A 17,478-nucleotide genomic window follows, 5' to 3' on the forward strand; every position below is an offset into this window, starting at 1 on the left:
AGTGGGGAAAGATAATATAAATAAATGATTTATGTAGGGATAGATGATAAGGAAAAATAAAGTATAACTGAGTGCTTTCTTCACTTTAAGAAGGGTTCAGGGTACCTGTTGGGCTAAGATTTACCCATCCTTCCCACTTGAATTCACTGTTTTTTTTTCTCATGTGAGCATGTAGATATTAATCTACTTGTTTCAATTAGTACTGAGTACATGGGATACTTGTTTTTCCATTCTTGTAATACTTTGCTTAGGAGGATATTCTCCACTTCCATCCATACAAGAGTTACAAAATTTCCATCATTTTGTGGCTGAATAGTATTTCACAATATACACATACCACAATTTATTAATTCATTCCTATGTTGAAGGGCTCTTGGATTATTTCCACATCTTTGTGATTGTAAATGATGCTGCTAAAACATTCAAGTGCAAATGTCTTTATAATAAAATGACTTTTTTTCTTTTGGGTAAATAACAGTAGTGAGATTGCAAGATCAAATGGTAGGTCTACTTTTAGTTCTTTGGAGAATCTCCATACTTCTTACCATAGAGAGTGAATTAGTTTGCAGTCCCTCCAACAATGTGTAAGTGTTCCCTTCACTCTACACTGATGCCAGCATTTGTTACTTTGGGATCTTATGATGTGGGCCATTCTTCCTGGGGTTAGGTAATATTTCAAAGTGATTTTGATAGGCATTCTCTGATGATTTGGAATGATGAGCATTTTTTCATGTGTTTCTTGGCTGTTCGTCTTGCCTTCAAGAGAAAAGTTATGGTTCATGTCTCTTGCCCAGTTTTTAATAAAGGGGTTTGATGTTTTTTCTTGTTGTTTTGGTTGAGTTCTTTGTAGATTCTGGTCATTAGTCCTTTGTCAGATGTTTAGCATACAAATATCTTCTCCCATTTTGTAAGTTGTCTCTTTGCCTTGTTGGTTGTATCCTTAGCTGTGCAGAAACTTTTAAGTTTCAAACTTCCTTTATTATTAATACAGAGTACACAAACTAATTCTCAAGAGTTTTTTTTGTTCCAAGATATATTCATACTAGCAAGAGTTTATTTATTTTAAAGATTACTAGGTAAATCCTTTTATCTTTTATTTTTCAATAAGTTTTATAGTGTCATTAGGTCATTTTCGAATTTTTAATGATGAGCTCTGTAATCTGTGCTATCAAAAATCTGTAAAAAGTTTTTAACTTGATTGGGTCCCATTTATTTATTTTTGTTATTGATGTGATTGCCATTGGGGTGTTCTTCATACAGATTCCCTGTTCAATAAATGGTGCTGGGAGAACTGGTTAGCCATATGTAAAAGACTAAAACAGGACCCGCACCTTTTGCCACTCACAAAAATTAACTCAGGATGGGTAAAAGATTTAAATCTAAGCCTGGAATCTAAAAATTCTAGAAGAAAATGTGGGTAAAACTCTTAGTGATATTGGCCCAGGATATTTTTTGAAGGTAACCTAGAGGAAGTACTCTAATTATAGATTAGAGTGAGAGAAAGGCAGGAATCCAGCCTCACGGGTTTTGTTGATGCTGAGCTAGTAGAATGGAGCTGCTGTTTTACTGAGACAGGAGGAAAGGTATGAGAGAAGCAAATTTGAGAAGGATATCAAGATTTCAAGTTTTGATATGTTGATTTTGAGGTTTCTGATAGATATCAAAGTGCATAGATTGAGGAAATAGGATAAATAAGTTAAGGAAAGATGTAGTAGAACTGAAGGAGTGGCTTTTATTGAAAAGATGATAGCGTTAATATATTGGTAATCTCAAGGAGTTCAAAGAGTAGTAGGATCAGATAGTGGGGTAATTGAAACAAATTTTGCAAGTAGTGCAATAATAGATATTAAGTTTTGCAATGGGTGCTGTTGAAGAAAAGGCAAGCTACTAAGAACACATATCACTGTAGGCTCTGCTTAAATACCACAGATTTTTTTTAAACTTCTTTGTGGAAATCAGTGGATAAGGTCAGAGGAGTGTTAATCCTGCCGTTTGAAGGTAGTGGTTGTGAAGGTTGTAAAGGTTCCCATCAGGAGGTTCTTGCCACCAAGGAATTTACAATCTAGCAGATTATAAGTTAATTACACACACAAAAAAATAATTTGTGTTGAAGGTCCTGAAAACCACTTCTGGGTTTGTTGATTTGCTAGGAGAATTTGGCATATAGTTGTACTCAGAGCTACGATTCAGTACAGCAAAAGGATAAAAGCAAATTCAGTAGCAAAAAAGTACACAGGCTAAATCTAGAGAAGATCAAGAGTACTCTCCCAGTGGGTTCATCAGGAGGTACTTAATTTCTCAGCAGTAACGTTGTTACAAACATGTAAGTGTTGTCCTCCAGGGAAGCTTATTAAAGACTTAGTGTCCAAGATTTTTATTGGGCGTGGTCACATAGGTACCCTCTGTCTGGAAAGTACTAAAATTCTAGGAAAGCAAATATCAGCATAACCTGTATTTTTGTGTCAGCAGTTATATGAGTCCTAAACCATGCTTGTCAGTTAGGAAATGATGGCAGTTCTTCTGAAATTCAAGTTCACAGGGCTGACTTTGCAAGAAGGCCTTAGTAATGATAGTATTTTCATGCTTGCTATGCTCTTCTGCATATCATGAAACATTGTGTTGGAAAAATTATCATTTTTTTTTTTTTAGTGACATGGTCCTGAAAAATTGGTAGATTATAATATAGCAGTTACATATATAAATACTATTGACTGGAAGACATTTAGATCAATAAATGAAAGACTAGTACAAATATGGCACATCTTTGAGGCCTTGTTATGAATTATCGAATCATTGGGATCCTTTACTTATAGCAGCAAGTACTATTTATTCTGCTGTAGCCCTTTTTAGATTTTGGAGTTGGATCTGAATTCAAATTATGATCTTCCCACTTTGGGTGCACTGCTTTGGTAAGTTTCTCACTTTAATGTGATTACCATTCCCTCTATCTCATTGAGTTTGTAAGGATCAAATGTGATGGCATGGTAGGTGGCATATAGTTTTGAAATGTTAAGTGCTACTGTTACTGCCTTGGGAACTCACTTAGGAACCTGCCCCAGGTTGCCTGAAACACTTTAGTACTACGGTAGATGACTTTATGGGTTAATAAAAAACTTACAGAACTTGGTTACATGCTAGAACTCTGAAACTTAACAAAAAAGACTTGTGTAACAGTCCTGAGGTAGATGTTAGGAGTCACACAAGTAGAGGAATGCTTATAGATCAAATAGTACAAATTCCTTCATTTGATAGAAGAAGAAACTGAAGTCTGTAATGCAGAAAAACTACACAACTTGCCCCTAGCCTGCTTGTGGTACATATGTGTCGCTGTTGTCCTTCTGTACACATATTACATAAAAAAATGTTTATTGAGTGCTCAGTGTGAAGCAGGAATGGTGTGAGGTAAGACCAGGACTAGGGTAAGGCAAGCAAGGCACTCGAGTGGAAATTTAAAGGTATTTGGTTTCAGGGTTGTACGAGTTCAGGCTCTGTACCTACATGACTCTGAAAGTAAGCACCTTAACTTTCCACCCAAGGGTACACTCTGGCTTGCTTCAGTACAGTCCGAACTCTGTTCTTAGGCATTGGGAATTAAAGATTAGTAAAATACCAATCAATTCTTTGATCTCCAGGAATTGTCTGTCATTTGGAGGTAAGAGACAGACATAAGTAAATAGCCAGATGTGTGATGAACATTATTAAAGGCTTGAGAGAGAAGTATGCGAAGACTTGAGAATTAGGGAAAGCTTCCTGAAAGGTGAATTAGGGATTAAGTATTTGGTTGTGGTGAGGAAGGAGGATGGACTGTTTCAAGCAGTAGTAGCAGGTGCAGAGATCTGAAACTGAGAGCTGCTTCTTCTCTTTACTTTTTTCTTCACTGTACCTCAGAATTATCTGGGGGGCTTGTTAAAACACAGGTTAATGGGCCTGACTATGGGAGTTTCTGATTCATTAGGTCTGAGGTGAGGTCAGAGAATTTATGTTGCAAAGAAATTTTCAGGTAATGCTGATCTTGTTGGTTCAGGGCAGGAGTCCTCAAACTACGGCCCACAGGCTGCATGAAGCGGTGTGATTGTATTTGTTCCTATTTTGTTTTTTTACTTCAAAATAAGATATGTGCAGTGTGCATAGGAATTTGTTCACAGTTTTTTTTTTTTTTTAAACTATAGTCAGGCCCTCCAACGGTCTGAGGGACAGTGAACTGACCCCCTGTTTAAAAAGTTTGAGGACCCCTGGTTTAGGGATTGCCTTTTAGGAACCAGTGCTTTAGAGAAATTGCATATAGAGTTCAGTACTTCTGGCTTTTTTGGTCTGTTTGTTTGGAGAGGACTGTTGAGAGTCATGATTGATGAAATAAGCAAACTCTAGATGTAGAAATAAATTGACGTTGAAAGTATTTGAACTCAATCCTGAAGCTACAGATAATCACTAAAAGATTTTAAGCAAGGTTGTATTGGTCTAATTTTTGTTTTCCAGAGATGATTGTTGTAGCAGCAGAATAAAGAATGAATTGACAAACAACAAGGCTAGAGAAGGGGAGATGAGTTAGGAGGCTGTTTTTGCAATCCAGATAAATGATGAGGGCTTCTGTTGATGATAGTAGATTTGAGAGGCATTAAAGAAGTAGAACTGATAGGATTTAGGGCTTGATTGTGGGTAGGAGTGGAGGCCTTGGATGACTCAGATTTCTGATTTCAGTATATCTGCGTAGGTAGTTGTATTTTTCATTACGATAAGGAATAAAGCATAAGAGGCAGATTTAGGGGAGAAGGATAAGTGGATGTTATTTGTATCAGCATATAGATAATAATTAAAGCTGTGGGTAGATAGGTCCCTCAGAGAAAATATATAGAGTAAAAAGCTAAAGCTGGAACCTTGGGGAAGACCAGGATCTTAAGGATGGCCAGAAGAGTTCTGGGGAGAACTAGAGAGTAGTTTTAGAAGCTTGTGACAAATAAGGGTCTGGTACGAGATTGATATGTGTGTGTCTGAATGTAAATATTAACAATGTGGGTATTTCAATGATCTAGATAATCTGGACAAACAGACTAAATTTAGGTTATCCTTGAATCCTTTAGGTCCTATCAATAGCAATTCTTTAATAAGAAATGATTTATCAGCGCATCGAAACAACAGGCAGAAACCTACAAAGAATAAAAATCAGTCATCTAAGAATATTGGAGAAAAACCTGTTCCATTTAAAAGGAAGAATACAGCAACTCAAGGCAGCTTAAGAATACAGAAGTTTTCAAATGCTGAAAGTTCTGAAGATACTGGCCATGATAAAATTTCCAGTTGTTCCCAGAGTGAGCCATTGGAGAAAGACAAAGCAAACCTAGCTAAGAAGAAAGACCTTGATAATCATTTTGGGTAATGTCTGAAATGTGTACAAAATAGTTTTTTTGTTTATTTGTTTGTTTAGCATTTAATAGTTTATTATTTAATCATTTACAGAGAGGCAGTATTAGCATAAAGGGCTCTGCAGTTCTCATAACTTGGTTGGTATTAAATCCAGCCCCTTACCATTAACTGGATAACAGTTATGCAAAGTAGTATCCTGAACCTTTTTCTCATTAAAATGGAGAATAACATGTAGCCCTTGGGATTGTGACTGTTAAATTTAACAAAATATTATTCTAGCCCAAGAGTTTTTTTTTTTGTTTGTTTGTTTTTTTTTAAGTTTTGGTAAACATGTAACATAAAACATTTTAATCATTTAAAAGTGTACATGGTATAGTTCAAATTGTTTTCCTTTTAAATGAAATTAATGTGATATTAATAATTAGAAATATATCTCAATATTTTTCTTCTTTAGATGATAATAGTTCTATCTTTTGAGTGCTTTTCTTTGTGCCAAGTATTTGCTAAATGATTTGAATGAGTTCTTATTGGTCCTAACAGTGCATTGAGTTAAGTATGTTTTTATATATTCCTGCTTCTTTAAGCTGTTAAGAACAGACACTGTACTTGATCTTAGCCAGAAGACCAGGAAGCGATATAATTCTTGCTTTTTGCTATCGGATGCATTCAACAAATAATATAGGAGAACCTCCATAGTTCACTATCTCCTTACCTTGGCCACCTCCTTAAGTTGACCTAATTTGCGTACACTAGCCATGCACCTCATATATGTAACAATACATTAGGCCTAGGTCCTTATGTGGACCACCTCTGTATGTTGGCCAGTTGGTTACAGTCCCTTGAGTGGTAAACTCACAGAGGTTCTACTGTATATACTGTGTGTTAGAAATAGCAAAGCGCTAGAGATGTACCAAAATAAACAATAGAGCATTCTGAAATATGTTGGCATGTGTCATTATTGTACGTAAAGAAATCTCATATACATTCTATTTAATTCTTCAGACATTCTCCTATTTACCCTCTCTTTTTTATGTGTTACTGGATTTGGTTTGCTAGTAATTTGTTGAAGTGTTCTTTTCTATTTTTTGTTTTCCTTGTGATGTCTTTGTCTAGTTTTGGTATAAGGGAAATACTGGTTTCATAAAATAGGAAATTTTGTTCTGTTCTGTTTTTTGAAAGAGTTGGTGAAGAATTTTTATTAATTCTTCTTTGCTTGGTAGAATTCAGAGGTGAAACCATTTGGGCCTTCCCTTTTCTTTGTGGGTAGTTACTTTTTTTTTTTTTTTTTTTATGGATAAAGTACACATGCTTTTATTCCCCTATTCTCTTTTTTTTTTTTTTTTTTAATTCCTTAGGTCTTTTGGGGCTGGGCATGTTGGCTCACACCAGTAATGCTAGCACTCTGGGAGGCCAAGGCGGGTGGATTGCTTGAGCTCAGGAGTTTGAGACCAGCCTGAGCAAGAGCAAGACCCTGTCTCTACTAAAAATAGAAAAATTAGCTAGGCATGGTGGTACCTGCCTGTAATCCCAGCTAGTTAGGAGTCTGAGGCAAGAGGATTGTTCAAGTCCAAGAGTTTGAGCTATGCTGTCATGATACTCTACTCAAGGTGACAGAGTGAGACTCTGCCTCAAAAAAATTTTTTTTTTCCTTAGGTATTTTGAGATTGTTTATTTCTTCTTAAATCAGCGTTGGTAATTTATATTTCTAGGAATTTGTCCATTTCATCAATGTTATCTGATGGTTGGCATTAAGCTGTTCATTACTCTTCTCTAATAATTTCTTTTGAATCTTTTGACTCTGATGTTAGGACCCAAAAGGATAGTAGAACCTAAAGAAATAGTCACTAGGAATAGTGTATCTTGTTTGCATATGTTTGGCGTAAACTAACCAAAGAGATGAGCTGGGTCCCTCTAAGAGCCCTGCTGTCCCTTAGTAGGCTTATTGGGGTTATCAAAGAAAACAATTTTAGTTGGTTACTGATAGAGTAGTAAACCTTGATAGATTAGCCATGTAGTGTCTACTGTAAGGTGCCTCTTGGTAAGGTCTCCCAGTGTCCTTCTGTCATTACTTCCATCTTAGTTAGACTTTGTCTGCACCATTTCTCTCATTAGAAATTTTCAAAATGGAACTCTTGATAGGGCTGAGAATCAAATTTTCTTCCTGAGCTATCGTAAACCTTAGAATCTGAATGGGACAATTTCATATTTGTTATAGCCAATAATATATTATCTCTATGCTGATCCATGTATTGTTTCTGGAATAAATTATACATTTTTTTATTTTCATAGATGTACAGGAAGCTCAAAGGATCAGGATGGTATTATGAGTGCACACAATTTTCATCTAAAGACTAAGACCAATAGCTATACACGCACTACACCAGCAGATTCTAACTTGGATTCTGAAGAACCTAATGCTTCAGTTTTGGAGGAAAGGTGTGTATGTATTATGGCTGCGGTTCCCAGCCTCCAGACTGCAGACCTGTACTGGGTATTGGTCCATGGCCTATTAGGAAACAGGCTGCACAGCAGGAGGTGAGCAGTGGGTGAGTGAGTGAAGCTTCATCTGTATTTATAGCCACTCCCCATTGCTTGCTTCTCTGACATCTGCCTCCTGTCAGATCAGCAGCAGCATTAGATTTTTACAGGAGCATGAACCCTACTGTAAATTGCACATATGAGGGATCTAGGTTGCACACTTCTTATGAGAATCAATGCCTGATAATCTGAGGTGGAGATAGAATCATCCTGAAACCATGCCCCGCCCCACCCAGGTCTGTGGAAGAGTTGTCTTCTATGAAACTGGTCCCTGGTGCCAAAATGGTTGGGTACTGCTGTTCTAAGGATAATGAGATTTATTCTCTATATTAGTTACTCATTATGTATAAAATATTACTCCAAAACTTAATTTTTTTTTTTTTTTTTTTGAGACAGATTCTCACTATGTCACCCTGGGTAGAGTTCTGTAACATCTCAGCTCACAGCAACCTCAAACTCTTTGGCTTAAGCTATTCTCTTGTCTCAGCCTCCGTAGTAGCTGGGACTACAGGCACCAGCCATAATGCTCAGCTATTTTTTGTTGCAGTTGTCGTTGTTTAGCTGGCCCTGGCTGGGTTTGAACCCACCAGCCTTGGTGTATGTGGCTGGCACTGTAACCACTGTGCTATAGGTGCTGAGCCCCAAAACTTTGTATTTATTTTGTTATTGGCTATCTAATATTTATTATTTCATAGTTTTATGGGCTAGAAATCTCGGACAGGCTTAGCTAGCTAGTTCTGGCTCATGGAATCTCAGGAGGTTGCAGTTAAGGTGTGTTTCTGGTTTGTCATCCTCTGAAAGGCTTGATTGAAACTGAATCAATTTATAAGATGCCTTACTCACATGATTATTGGGTGGACATCCCTGTTCATTCAGTAGACCTTAGTTTCTTGCCATATGGCCCTCTCAGCTATTTAGTATGGCGCCTGGCTTTCCACAAAGCAAGTGATTACAGAGAAAATATGACTATGGTAGAAATCACCATGTCTTTTAATGGCTTAGTCTTTGACATTGTATACTGTCACTTCTTATACTTTAATTCTGTTCATGGAAACAAATTATTAGGTCGAAACCACATTCATGGAGAGATGGAATTAGGCTTCACTTCTTGAAAGGGATAGTATTGAAGAAGTTGTGGATATAGTGTTAAAACATACCCACTTTGTGAGCAAATTTAATTAATCTACTCTGATATCCAAAGTCATATAACCTTTTAAAAAATGAATAGATGGTAAATTATACGAATGTGTCACTTTTAAGGGATGGCTAAGATCTCTTTTTTTATGTGTGGGGTTATGATTAGGCCTATCCTACATCTATAAAGGAGGAAAGCATTTAGAAATGGAATAACCTGAGTCATCTCTATTTCTAGATTACATTTTAAGTTCCATTTGTTTTTGACTCTAGTTTTTAAAAAAATTCAGATATACTAATTTATTTGTAACTTCTTATAATTTGACCTTTATTATTATTTGAGTTGACTAAATTCATAACTGATCCATGAGTTATTTTAAAGCATTATAAAAAATATATTTAGCGTGTTTGGTCATTAATTATGAGGTTAAATTGTAGTCTTTGTTTTATGTAGTAAGTGTGCTTAATCCTCCGTTATCTGTGGGTTCCACATAGGTCTGTTACGCTAATTCAGCCAGCTGTGGATCAGAAACATGCAGGAAAAAGCCCACAAAACAATAAGAAGTAATGATATAATAATAAATAATACAAATAAAAGTATAGTATAACAACTATTTATGTAGCATTTACATTTTTTTAGATATTGTAAGTAATCTAAACATTATTTAAATTATACTGGAAAATGTGTAAAGATTATATGCAAATAATGCACCATTGCATATAACAGACTTTTGAGCATCCTCAAATTTTGGTATTGCTGGAGGATTCAGGAACCAATGCCTTGCAGATACTAAGGGATGACTGTATGTTTGAACATCTCTGTAGGTTTTATAGGAAAGAAACCTAATGGTAGTTTGAGAAGAAAAATGATGATTAAGGTAGAAACATTAGATACATACGTCATAAAAGCATCAATTTTGTGGTTTACCTTTTTTTTTTCCTCTTAAGTGGGCCTTCTGGGCGCAAGAATTATTTAATGTCTAGACAGAATAATTCTGATGTGAATGATGAGAAAGTTCAGGAAAGTTCAGGTAAGTTATTGTTTATTTCCAGCTGCCTTGATTTTATGATGGTGTATATATGGAATAAGGTGTGCTAAATTTTATTTAAGTTGTCATTGATTGAAAGGTATATTGAGTACCTATTCTTGTGACTCATGCTTTCTAGTTAAAATTTATGATACCCTGTACCTAGGTGAGAGAGAGATAATGAATGTCAATTTGCTTCTTTTAAAGTACGATGAAATGAAAATATCTACTCCACTATTTGAAATTGTTAAGTTGGTAAGGGTATATGCATGAAGGAAGATCTGCTGTCTGTTGGTGATTATTGAAGTTGAGTGATGAATATATTGGGTTTCATTATACCATCTTCTCTGTTTTCAATATGTTTGAAACTTTTCATACTACAATTTTTTAAAGGCTTCTCTCTCTTTCTTTTCTTTTCTTTCTTTTTTTTTTTGAGACAGAGTCTCACTCTGCTGCCTTGGGTAGAGTGCCATGGTGGCACTCAAAGCAACCTCAACTCGTGGGCTTGAACAATCCTCTTGCCTCAGTTTCCCAAGTAGCTGGCACTAAAGCTTGCTACAAGCCTCGGCTAATTTCTTTTATTTTTAATAGAGATGGGTTCTTGCTTTTGCACAAGGTGGTCTTGAACTCTTGAGCTCAGGTGATCTACTTGCCTTGGCCTCCCAAAGTGCTAGGATTACAGGTGTGAGCCAGTGTGCCCGACCTTAAAACGCTTCTTAATAGAAAATTTTATAATCCTGAAAAATGTGTGCTTGGATAAAATCTGTTATATTGTTTTTTATTTTTTAATTCACTAATTCTTTTTCCTTTTTAATTTTTTCCCCATCTTTAGATTTATTTTATTTTTTCTCTTTTAATTTGAATACTTTGTATGTTTTTCTGCTTTTTGTTTGATAAAGAAAAGTAATGTTTTTCCTGAATATAGTATTAGCTTCATTTAAAAACTTTTGCTATGTAGTGTCATTGTATTCTTTTTTTTAAATACATAAATCTAATGCTTTAATGTAACATAAAAATCATTAAGTACATGTGTTATCTTTCTCCAACATTATAGTATTAAATGTTTGATATTTAGTAAAAACATACAGAATGTATAAAACCTTCAGTCATATGTAGTGGAGACTAAAAAGTGTTAATCAAGTAGACTGTGGGGTTTTCATATGTAAAGATGGACATTTCAGAAAGAACTCAAACTGAAGTAAATCCATTAACACACATATTGCAAAGATCACCCACAAAAATGTTTACCACTTGCACCTATATACAGAAAAAAAACTGCCCAGAAATTAATATTGGAAATCTTACTAAGGGTATTATAGTGATCAACCTGAAAGGACGAATCACTTATTGGGGGTTTAACATGGCAGAGATCAGTGTAAATTAAATAACATATGAGTGAAAAAATATAAAATCTACAATAGCAAGAGGTGAGAAAACTGAATACTGTGAAAAAGATTTATTAGTCCATACAAGTTGGTTTGATAAACTACTGTTTACCTATTATAGCAAATTACCGAGATTTTCATTGTGACAGCATCTTCCCATACACATAAGAATCTGGAAACAATATATCTTTCTCAAATTGTCATTTAGTGTTTTTCTTTTCATTTTCTTTTCACTAATGTCATTCAATGTCATTGTATTCTAAATTACAGTGATTTTTCTTTAACCCAGCAGTTACTTTAAAAGAGTACTTTAGTCAAGAGGTTGGTCTTCAGAGTCAGGGACCTAGAATTGAATCTAATCTACTTACTAGTTATCTTGAGTAAGAAATGTCAATGTTGGTAACTTTAGTTTTTTTATCTATAAGTGATAATGTCACTTTCAATATCATAAGTTGATATAGGATGAATGTATGTCCTTGCTTAGTTTAATAGCTGGTGTATGTTAAATGCCCAATTTGGGCTATTATTTTAAGAAGTTGTATTTTTGGCTTGGCACCCATAGCACAGTGGTTATGGTGCCAGCCACATACACCGAGGGTGGCAGGTTGGATCACTGCCTGGGTCAGCTAAACAACAGTGACAACTGCAACAAAAAAAACCATTGTGGCGGGCACCTGTAGTTGCAGCTATTTGGGAGGCTGAGGCAAGAGAATTGCTTAAGCCCAAGAGTTTGAGGTTGCTGTGAGCTGTGATGCTTCAGCACTCTACTGAGGGCGACATAGCGTCGCCAAAAAAAAAAAAAAAAAAAGTTTTGTTTTGTTCTTGTTTGTTAAGTGTTTTCCTGTGTGTTGTTTCACTGTTCTGGAGTAATTGGCCTGTATTATTTGTTTGAATTTATTAGGATTTTCTTTGTGTTTTCTAATGTCTGTTTAGTTTTATATTTCCATGGATGTTTGAAAAGAGAATATTTTATATACGGATATGGGTTTAAAGATATGTATCTAGTCATGTTAATAATATAAATAGATATTTATATTATGTATTTTTTACATATGCTTTGGATATTTATGGTTTAAAGTATATATATCTAGTCATGTTGATAGCATAAATGGAAATTATTTTTGAATATGCTCTGGATATTTATGGACATTTAAGTTATTTATAGAATATTATGGAATTTTTACTGTATATTCTTTTATGGGCTTAGAGAGGTGGCAGTGAATAAAACAGGCAAAAATTTTTGTCCTCCTAGAACTTACTTTCTGGTGGGGTCAGATAATAAACAATATAAAAAGAGAGCAAAAATTTATGATTTGTTTGATGGTAAGAGAAGAAAAATAAAGCAGGGGTTTTAGGCTGGGAAATGGAGGTTATATTTTTGGGTAGGTGAGTAGGGGAGGCCTCACTGAGGAAGTGATTATGGTGCAAAGATACAGAAGAGGTGAACCACCCAGCTATCTAAGTAAACAATGTACTGGGCAGAGGGAAGATCAAAGTCAGAAGTTTTGATGTAGTAAGCAGTCTGACTTGATTAAGGAATGACAAACAGGCCAGAGGGCTAGAGGGGAGGAAGAGAAAGAGAGAGTTGACAGAATGAAAGATCACCTAGGATGTTAAAGGTTATTGTGAGGACTTTTGATTTTTATTAGGAGAGATGGGAATCTTTTTGAGAGTTTTGAGCAAAAGAGAGCTGACAGAATCACTGAAACTTCTGTGTTAGGAATGAACTGATGGAGCTGAGAGGCAGAGGAAGGTTGAAAGCAGGAAGACTAGTTGGTGAGGCATTAAAATAATTCTGGTGAGCTATGGTGCCTTGGACTATGATGGTAACAATACAGTGTAGAGAACAATAGTAACATTTTTAAGTATTTTTGAAGATAGAGTCAATAGAATTTCCTGATGGGTAGGATGTGGGGTAAGAGAATGAGAGATATCGGGGATAATGTCAAGATTTTTGGGCCAAGCACCTGTAAGAATGGCCTTATTATTGCCTTATTTGGGAACTATTAGGAAGAAGTGGGTTTGGGGGAAAAGGACAGAATATCAATTTGGACATGTTGCGCTTGATGTTATTCTGATTATTTATATCCTTCCTTTTGATTTGTGATCCCTTCAGGACTATTAGAGTCAAAGTGTTACCTTGCTGCAGTCTGTTTCTCCTTGTTTTTCTTGCAGTCTTTCTTACGTACATTTCAGTGCTGTTACTTACCTTGTACTTGCTTTGGTCAAATTTGTCTTCTTGATCCTGTTAAGTGCTTTTTACTTAGTATTCTGTTTTGTCTCATATTAGTAATGTGACCTTTGTTTGCTTTTGGTTAGTTGTTGTTTCTTCTTTGTTCATCCTTTTATTTAATCTTAGAAAACTAAAAGTGGCTTAGAAACAGCATATGATTGAATTGTTATGTTCGAGTAGTGTTAATATTTTTTCCTTTGAAAGATGTGTTCAACTCATTTGTACTTAATTATCAGCAGATATGCTTGTCACTTCTTTGTAAAGTTGGTAGACATTCTGTACTTTCACATATGCTAACAAGGACTCTTTTTTTTTTTTAAATACAGCGAGTTACCAGTCATATAGGAAAACAATCTCAACTCATGATCTTTTTTCTTTTAAACTATCCAGCTGCTGCTTTTTTGCTTCATGAAAGCTAATGCTTATGAATAGAAATTTGAAGGCAGCTTCTTTTTTTTCTTAGTGGAAACCTATTTTCTTCCATTCCTGTGCTTAATTAGGATTCCTTAATCTTTGAAATTTACGAATTGTCTCTGTATTAGTTGCTTTATTTTTTTAATTTAATTTTACTTTTTTGAGACAGAGCCTCACTATGTTGCCCTTGGTAGTGTGCGGTGGCATCATAGTAACCTCAGACTCCTGGGCTCAAGTGATCTTCTTGCCTCAGGCTCCTGAAGAGCTGGAACTATAGGCACCTGCCATGACACCCAGCTAGTTTTTCTATATTTAGTAGAGATAGGGTCACAATCTTGCTCAGAGCTGGTTTCAAACTCCTGAGCTCAAGTCATCCACCCACCTCGGCCTCCTAGAGTGCTAGGATTATAAGTGTGAGCCCCTGTGCCCAGTTGAGTGGGGGCATTTAATTGTCATGTTCCCCCCATTTCATTCAACATTGAACATTTCCTTAGTCTTTTCCCAAATTCCCTAACATTGACATTTTTAAAGAGTATAGAGTTTTCATTCTTTAGAATGACCTTCAAACTAGCCCTTTCTGATGTTTCCTCATGATCAAATGAGTGCCAAGCATATTCCACAGGAATACTGCAGAAGTGATGCTCCAGACTGGCAGGCTAGAGTGCAGAGGCAGTTCCTACTCACTGTTATCTTGAATTCCAGGGCTCAAGTGATCCTTCCACCTCAGCCTCCCAACTAGCTGGGATTATAAGGCATACTGACACACTACACTCAGCTAATTTTTTAATTAGAGACAGGGTCTTGATTTGTTGACTAGGCTGGTCTTCACTCCTGGCTGCTAGCATTTCTCCTACTTCAGTCTCCCAAAGTGCTGGGGTTACAAATGTGAGCCACTAGTGCCCTGCAACTGTTAGACTCTTCAGAAACATTTATTGTAGCTAAGTCTGTAGAAATGTTATGCTACTTTTTCTTATTTATTTATTTTGCTTATTGATTATATTTATTCTCTAGCTGGCTCATATAATTTGCTTAATTTTAAGCTTTTTTTTCATTTTGTAAGTTTCTAATTTTAAAAAATTTTATTAGGTTTAAGGGATACATGTGGTTTTTTTTTTTTTTTTTTGTTACAAGGATGAATTATATATAGTGGTAAAATCAGGGCTTTTAAGTGTACCTGACACCCAAATGTTTACCTAATAGGTAAATTTTCATCCTTCTCCCCTTTCCCTGCCCTCTAAGTCTTTCTTCCTGTGTCCATTATACCAATTTTTATAACTATGTATACCCATTGTTTAACCCCACTTATAAGTAAAAACATGCTGTATTTTTACTTTACATAGGATAATGGCTTCTAATTCCATCCAAATTCCTAAAAAAGATATTATTTCATTTTTTTATGGCTGTCTGAGTAGTATTCCGTGTATATATGTATATATAAAACTTTTTTTAAAATTCTATCGAAGTTGATGGGAATTTAGGTCGATTTCATATCTTTACAATTGTGAATCATGTTGAGATAAATATACAAGTGCATATGACTTCTTTATATAATCACTTTTTTTTTTTTTAGGTAGATACCCAGTAGAGGGATTGCTAGATTGAAAGCTAGGTCTACTTTTTAGTGCTTTGAGAAATCTCCATGCTGTATTCCATAGGGGTTGTACTAATTTTTAAATTTCCATCAGCAGTGTATAAACACTCTGTTTTTACCATATCTGACTTGCTAGCATCTAAGCTTTTAGTGGCTCTACACTAGAAATCTGGCTTTTGCCTTCACTCTTGGTGTCTCTCTTACCTCTTTTTTGTCTTCAAGTGTTTTTCCTCCGGTGATATATTCAAAATACAGATATTTGATGATTACTCTCCAAAGAACCTGCCTGTAGTCAGCTATCTTAAAAACCCTTTTTCTTAGATTTTGTTCCTCAGTAAGGAAGACCAAAAATAATAAAATGTATTGTCAGATCAGGTTTTGTTTAAAGTACTTAAACTAAAGTTGAACAGGTTATACAGTTTATGTAAATGTGGACTTAGCAGCTATTTCTCATGATATTATCTTTTGCGTTTTGTAGATGACTCAAGACTAAAAAGATTTAAAGTGACACCAAACAACAAAGTACATCATAAATTAGGTAATATTATTTTTCTCTTTTAACATTTCCATGGAGGATAATGATATAATTCAGTCTGTTTCTAATATAACTTTTTTTAAATGGAGGAAATACTATTATTTGGATTAACTGATGACTAAATTAAAATTATGTGCTTAGCTTTCATGAATTTCACAGTAAATCATTAGAAGCCACTGAGTTAGTCTTTTGTCCATTTTATAAATCCTGTAGCTCTCTCACTCTTCTGTCCTGTAGTGGGGAACATGATTCCACCCAACTTAAGAAATTAGGGTGGAAAATTTTGTCAAAAAAAATAGGACTGCTAGGTAGATGCCATTCTTCAGAGCTTCTCCCCTCACTTACATTCAGTTAACTCCTAAATGCAGTAGTAGCTAGCATGGTAAGTAAGAAAAACTGGGAGGTATGGAATCCATAGAGAGTCATGTGAGGATTTTTAATCCTTTTTTCTAGAAAAACATTCATGTTGTAAAAAGTAATACATGTATGAATCTTTCTTCTAAGTGTCATCAATTCCACACTTATATATTGATGATTTTATCTGACATCTGCTTATAGTGTTGCCCTCCAACACACCAAATGTTCGCAGGACCAAGAGAATACGTCTGAAACCTCTGGAATACTGGCGAGGGGAGCGAATAGATTATCAAGGAAGGCCATCGGGTAAAACCTAATTTACACTGTTGTCTGTCCGTAAAAAGTTTACGTGTACTGTGTTCCAGGCACTGTGCTACACATTTACTTCCATTCCTTCATTTAATTATCACCTCCCCAAAATATAAGAATAGAATTCAAATCCAGATTTGTCTGATTTCTATAGTGATGCTGGTATGTTTTTCTTTTTGGAAGCTATTTGTGTGACTTTATGGAGTGTTATTGTTGTATCTGACAAGGTTTCTAATGGCATAAAATAAAGCATTTGATTGGTAAATGCTTATGCTTATCAACCATTTTCTTATATTTTTCTACAAAATGATGTATGATAGGCAGCAGCAAAGTGTAGTGTTATGTTTATGTTATTTCCTTTCTTTGATGGAAATCAAATCAAGTCAAAGGAACAAAGGAATGTCGAATCTGTAGTTCACAGACCATGTGGATTATTTGAGGACACTTTGCTTATCTGTGGTGTCAGATATCACAACAAGTATGCACAGAACCTTTTATTTATTTATTTATTTATTTATTTATTTATTTATTTTTTGAGACAGAGCCTCAAGCTGTCACCCTGGGTAGAATGCCGTTGCATCACAGCTCACAGC

At 35.3% G+C, this 17,478-nt stretch overlaps 1 protein-coding gene and 1 pseudogene across 2 annotated transcripts in view; one reads left to right on the forward strand and one right to left on the reverse strand.

Annotated features, from left to right (window-relative positions):
• Positions 1-17,478, forward strand: part of CENPC (centromere protein C) — a 57,325-nt gene that overhangs the window by 25,066 nt on the left and 14,781 nt on the right. Inside the window, exons 10-14 of one of the 2 annotated variants that reach the window (XM_053607664.1) lie at positions 5,079-5,370; positions 7,651-7,797; positions 9,982-10,064; positions 16,163-16,222; positions 16,778-16,882. In XM_053607664.1, coding sequence (XP_053463639.1) covers positions 5,079-5,370; positions 7,651-7,797; positions 9,982-10,064; positions 16,163-16,222; positions 16,778-16,882 — 687 coding nt within the window. The remainder of the gene's footprint in view (positions 1-5,078; positions 5,371-7,650; positions 7,798-9,981; positions 10,065-16,162; positions 16,223-16,777; positions 16,883-17,478) is intronic. The other variant, XM_053607665.1, reaches the window with a different exon arrangement.
• Positions 5,856-5,997, reverse strand: LOC128597754 (uncharacterized; annotated as a pseudogene).

Source organism: Nycticebus coucang, chromosome 10 (genome assembly GCF_027406575.1).
Source record: "Nycticebus coucang isolate mNycCou1 chromosome 10, mNycCou1.pri, whole genome shotgun sequence".
NCBI classification, from domain to species: Eukaryota; Metazoa; Chordata; class Mammalia; order Primates; family Lorisidae; genus Nycticebus; species Nycticebus coucang.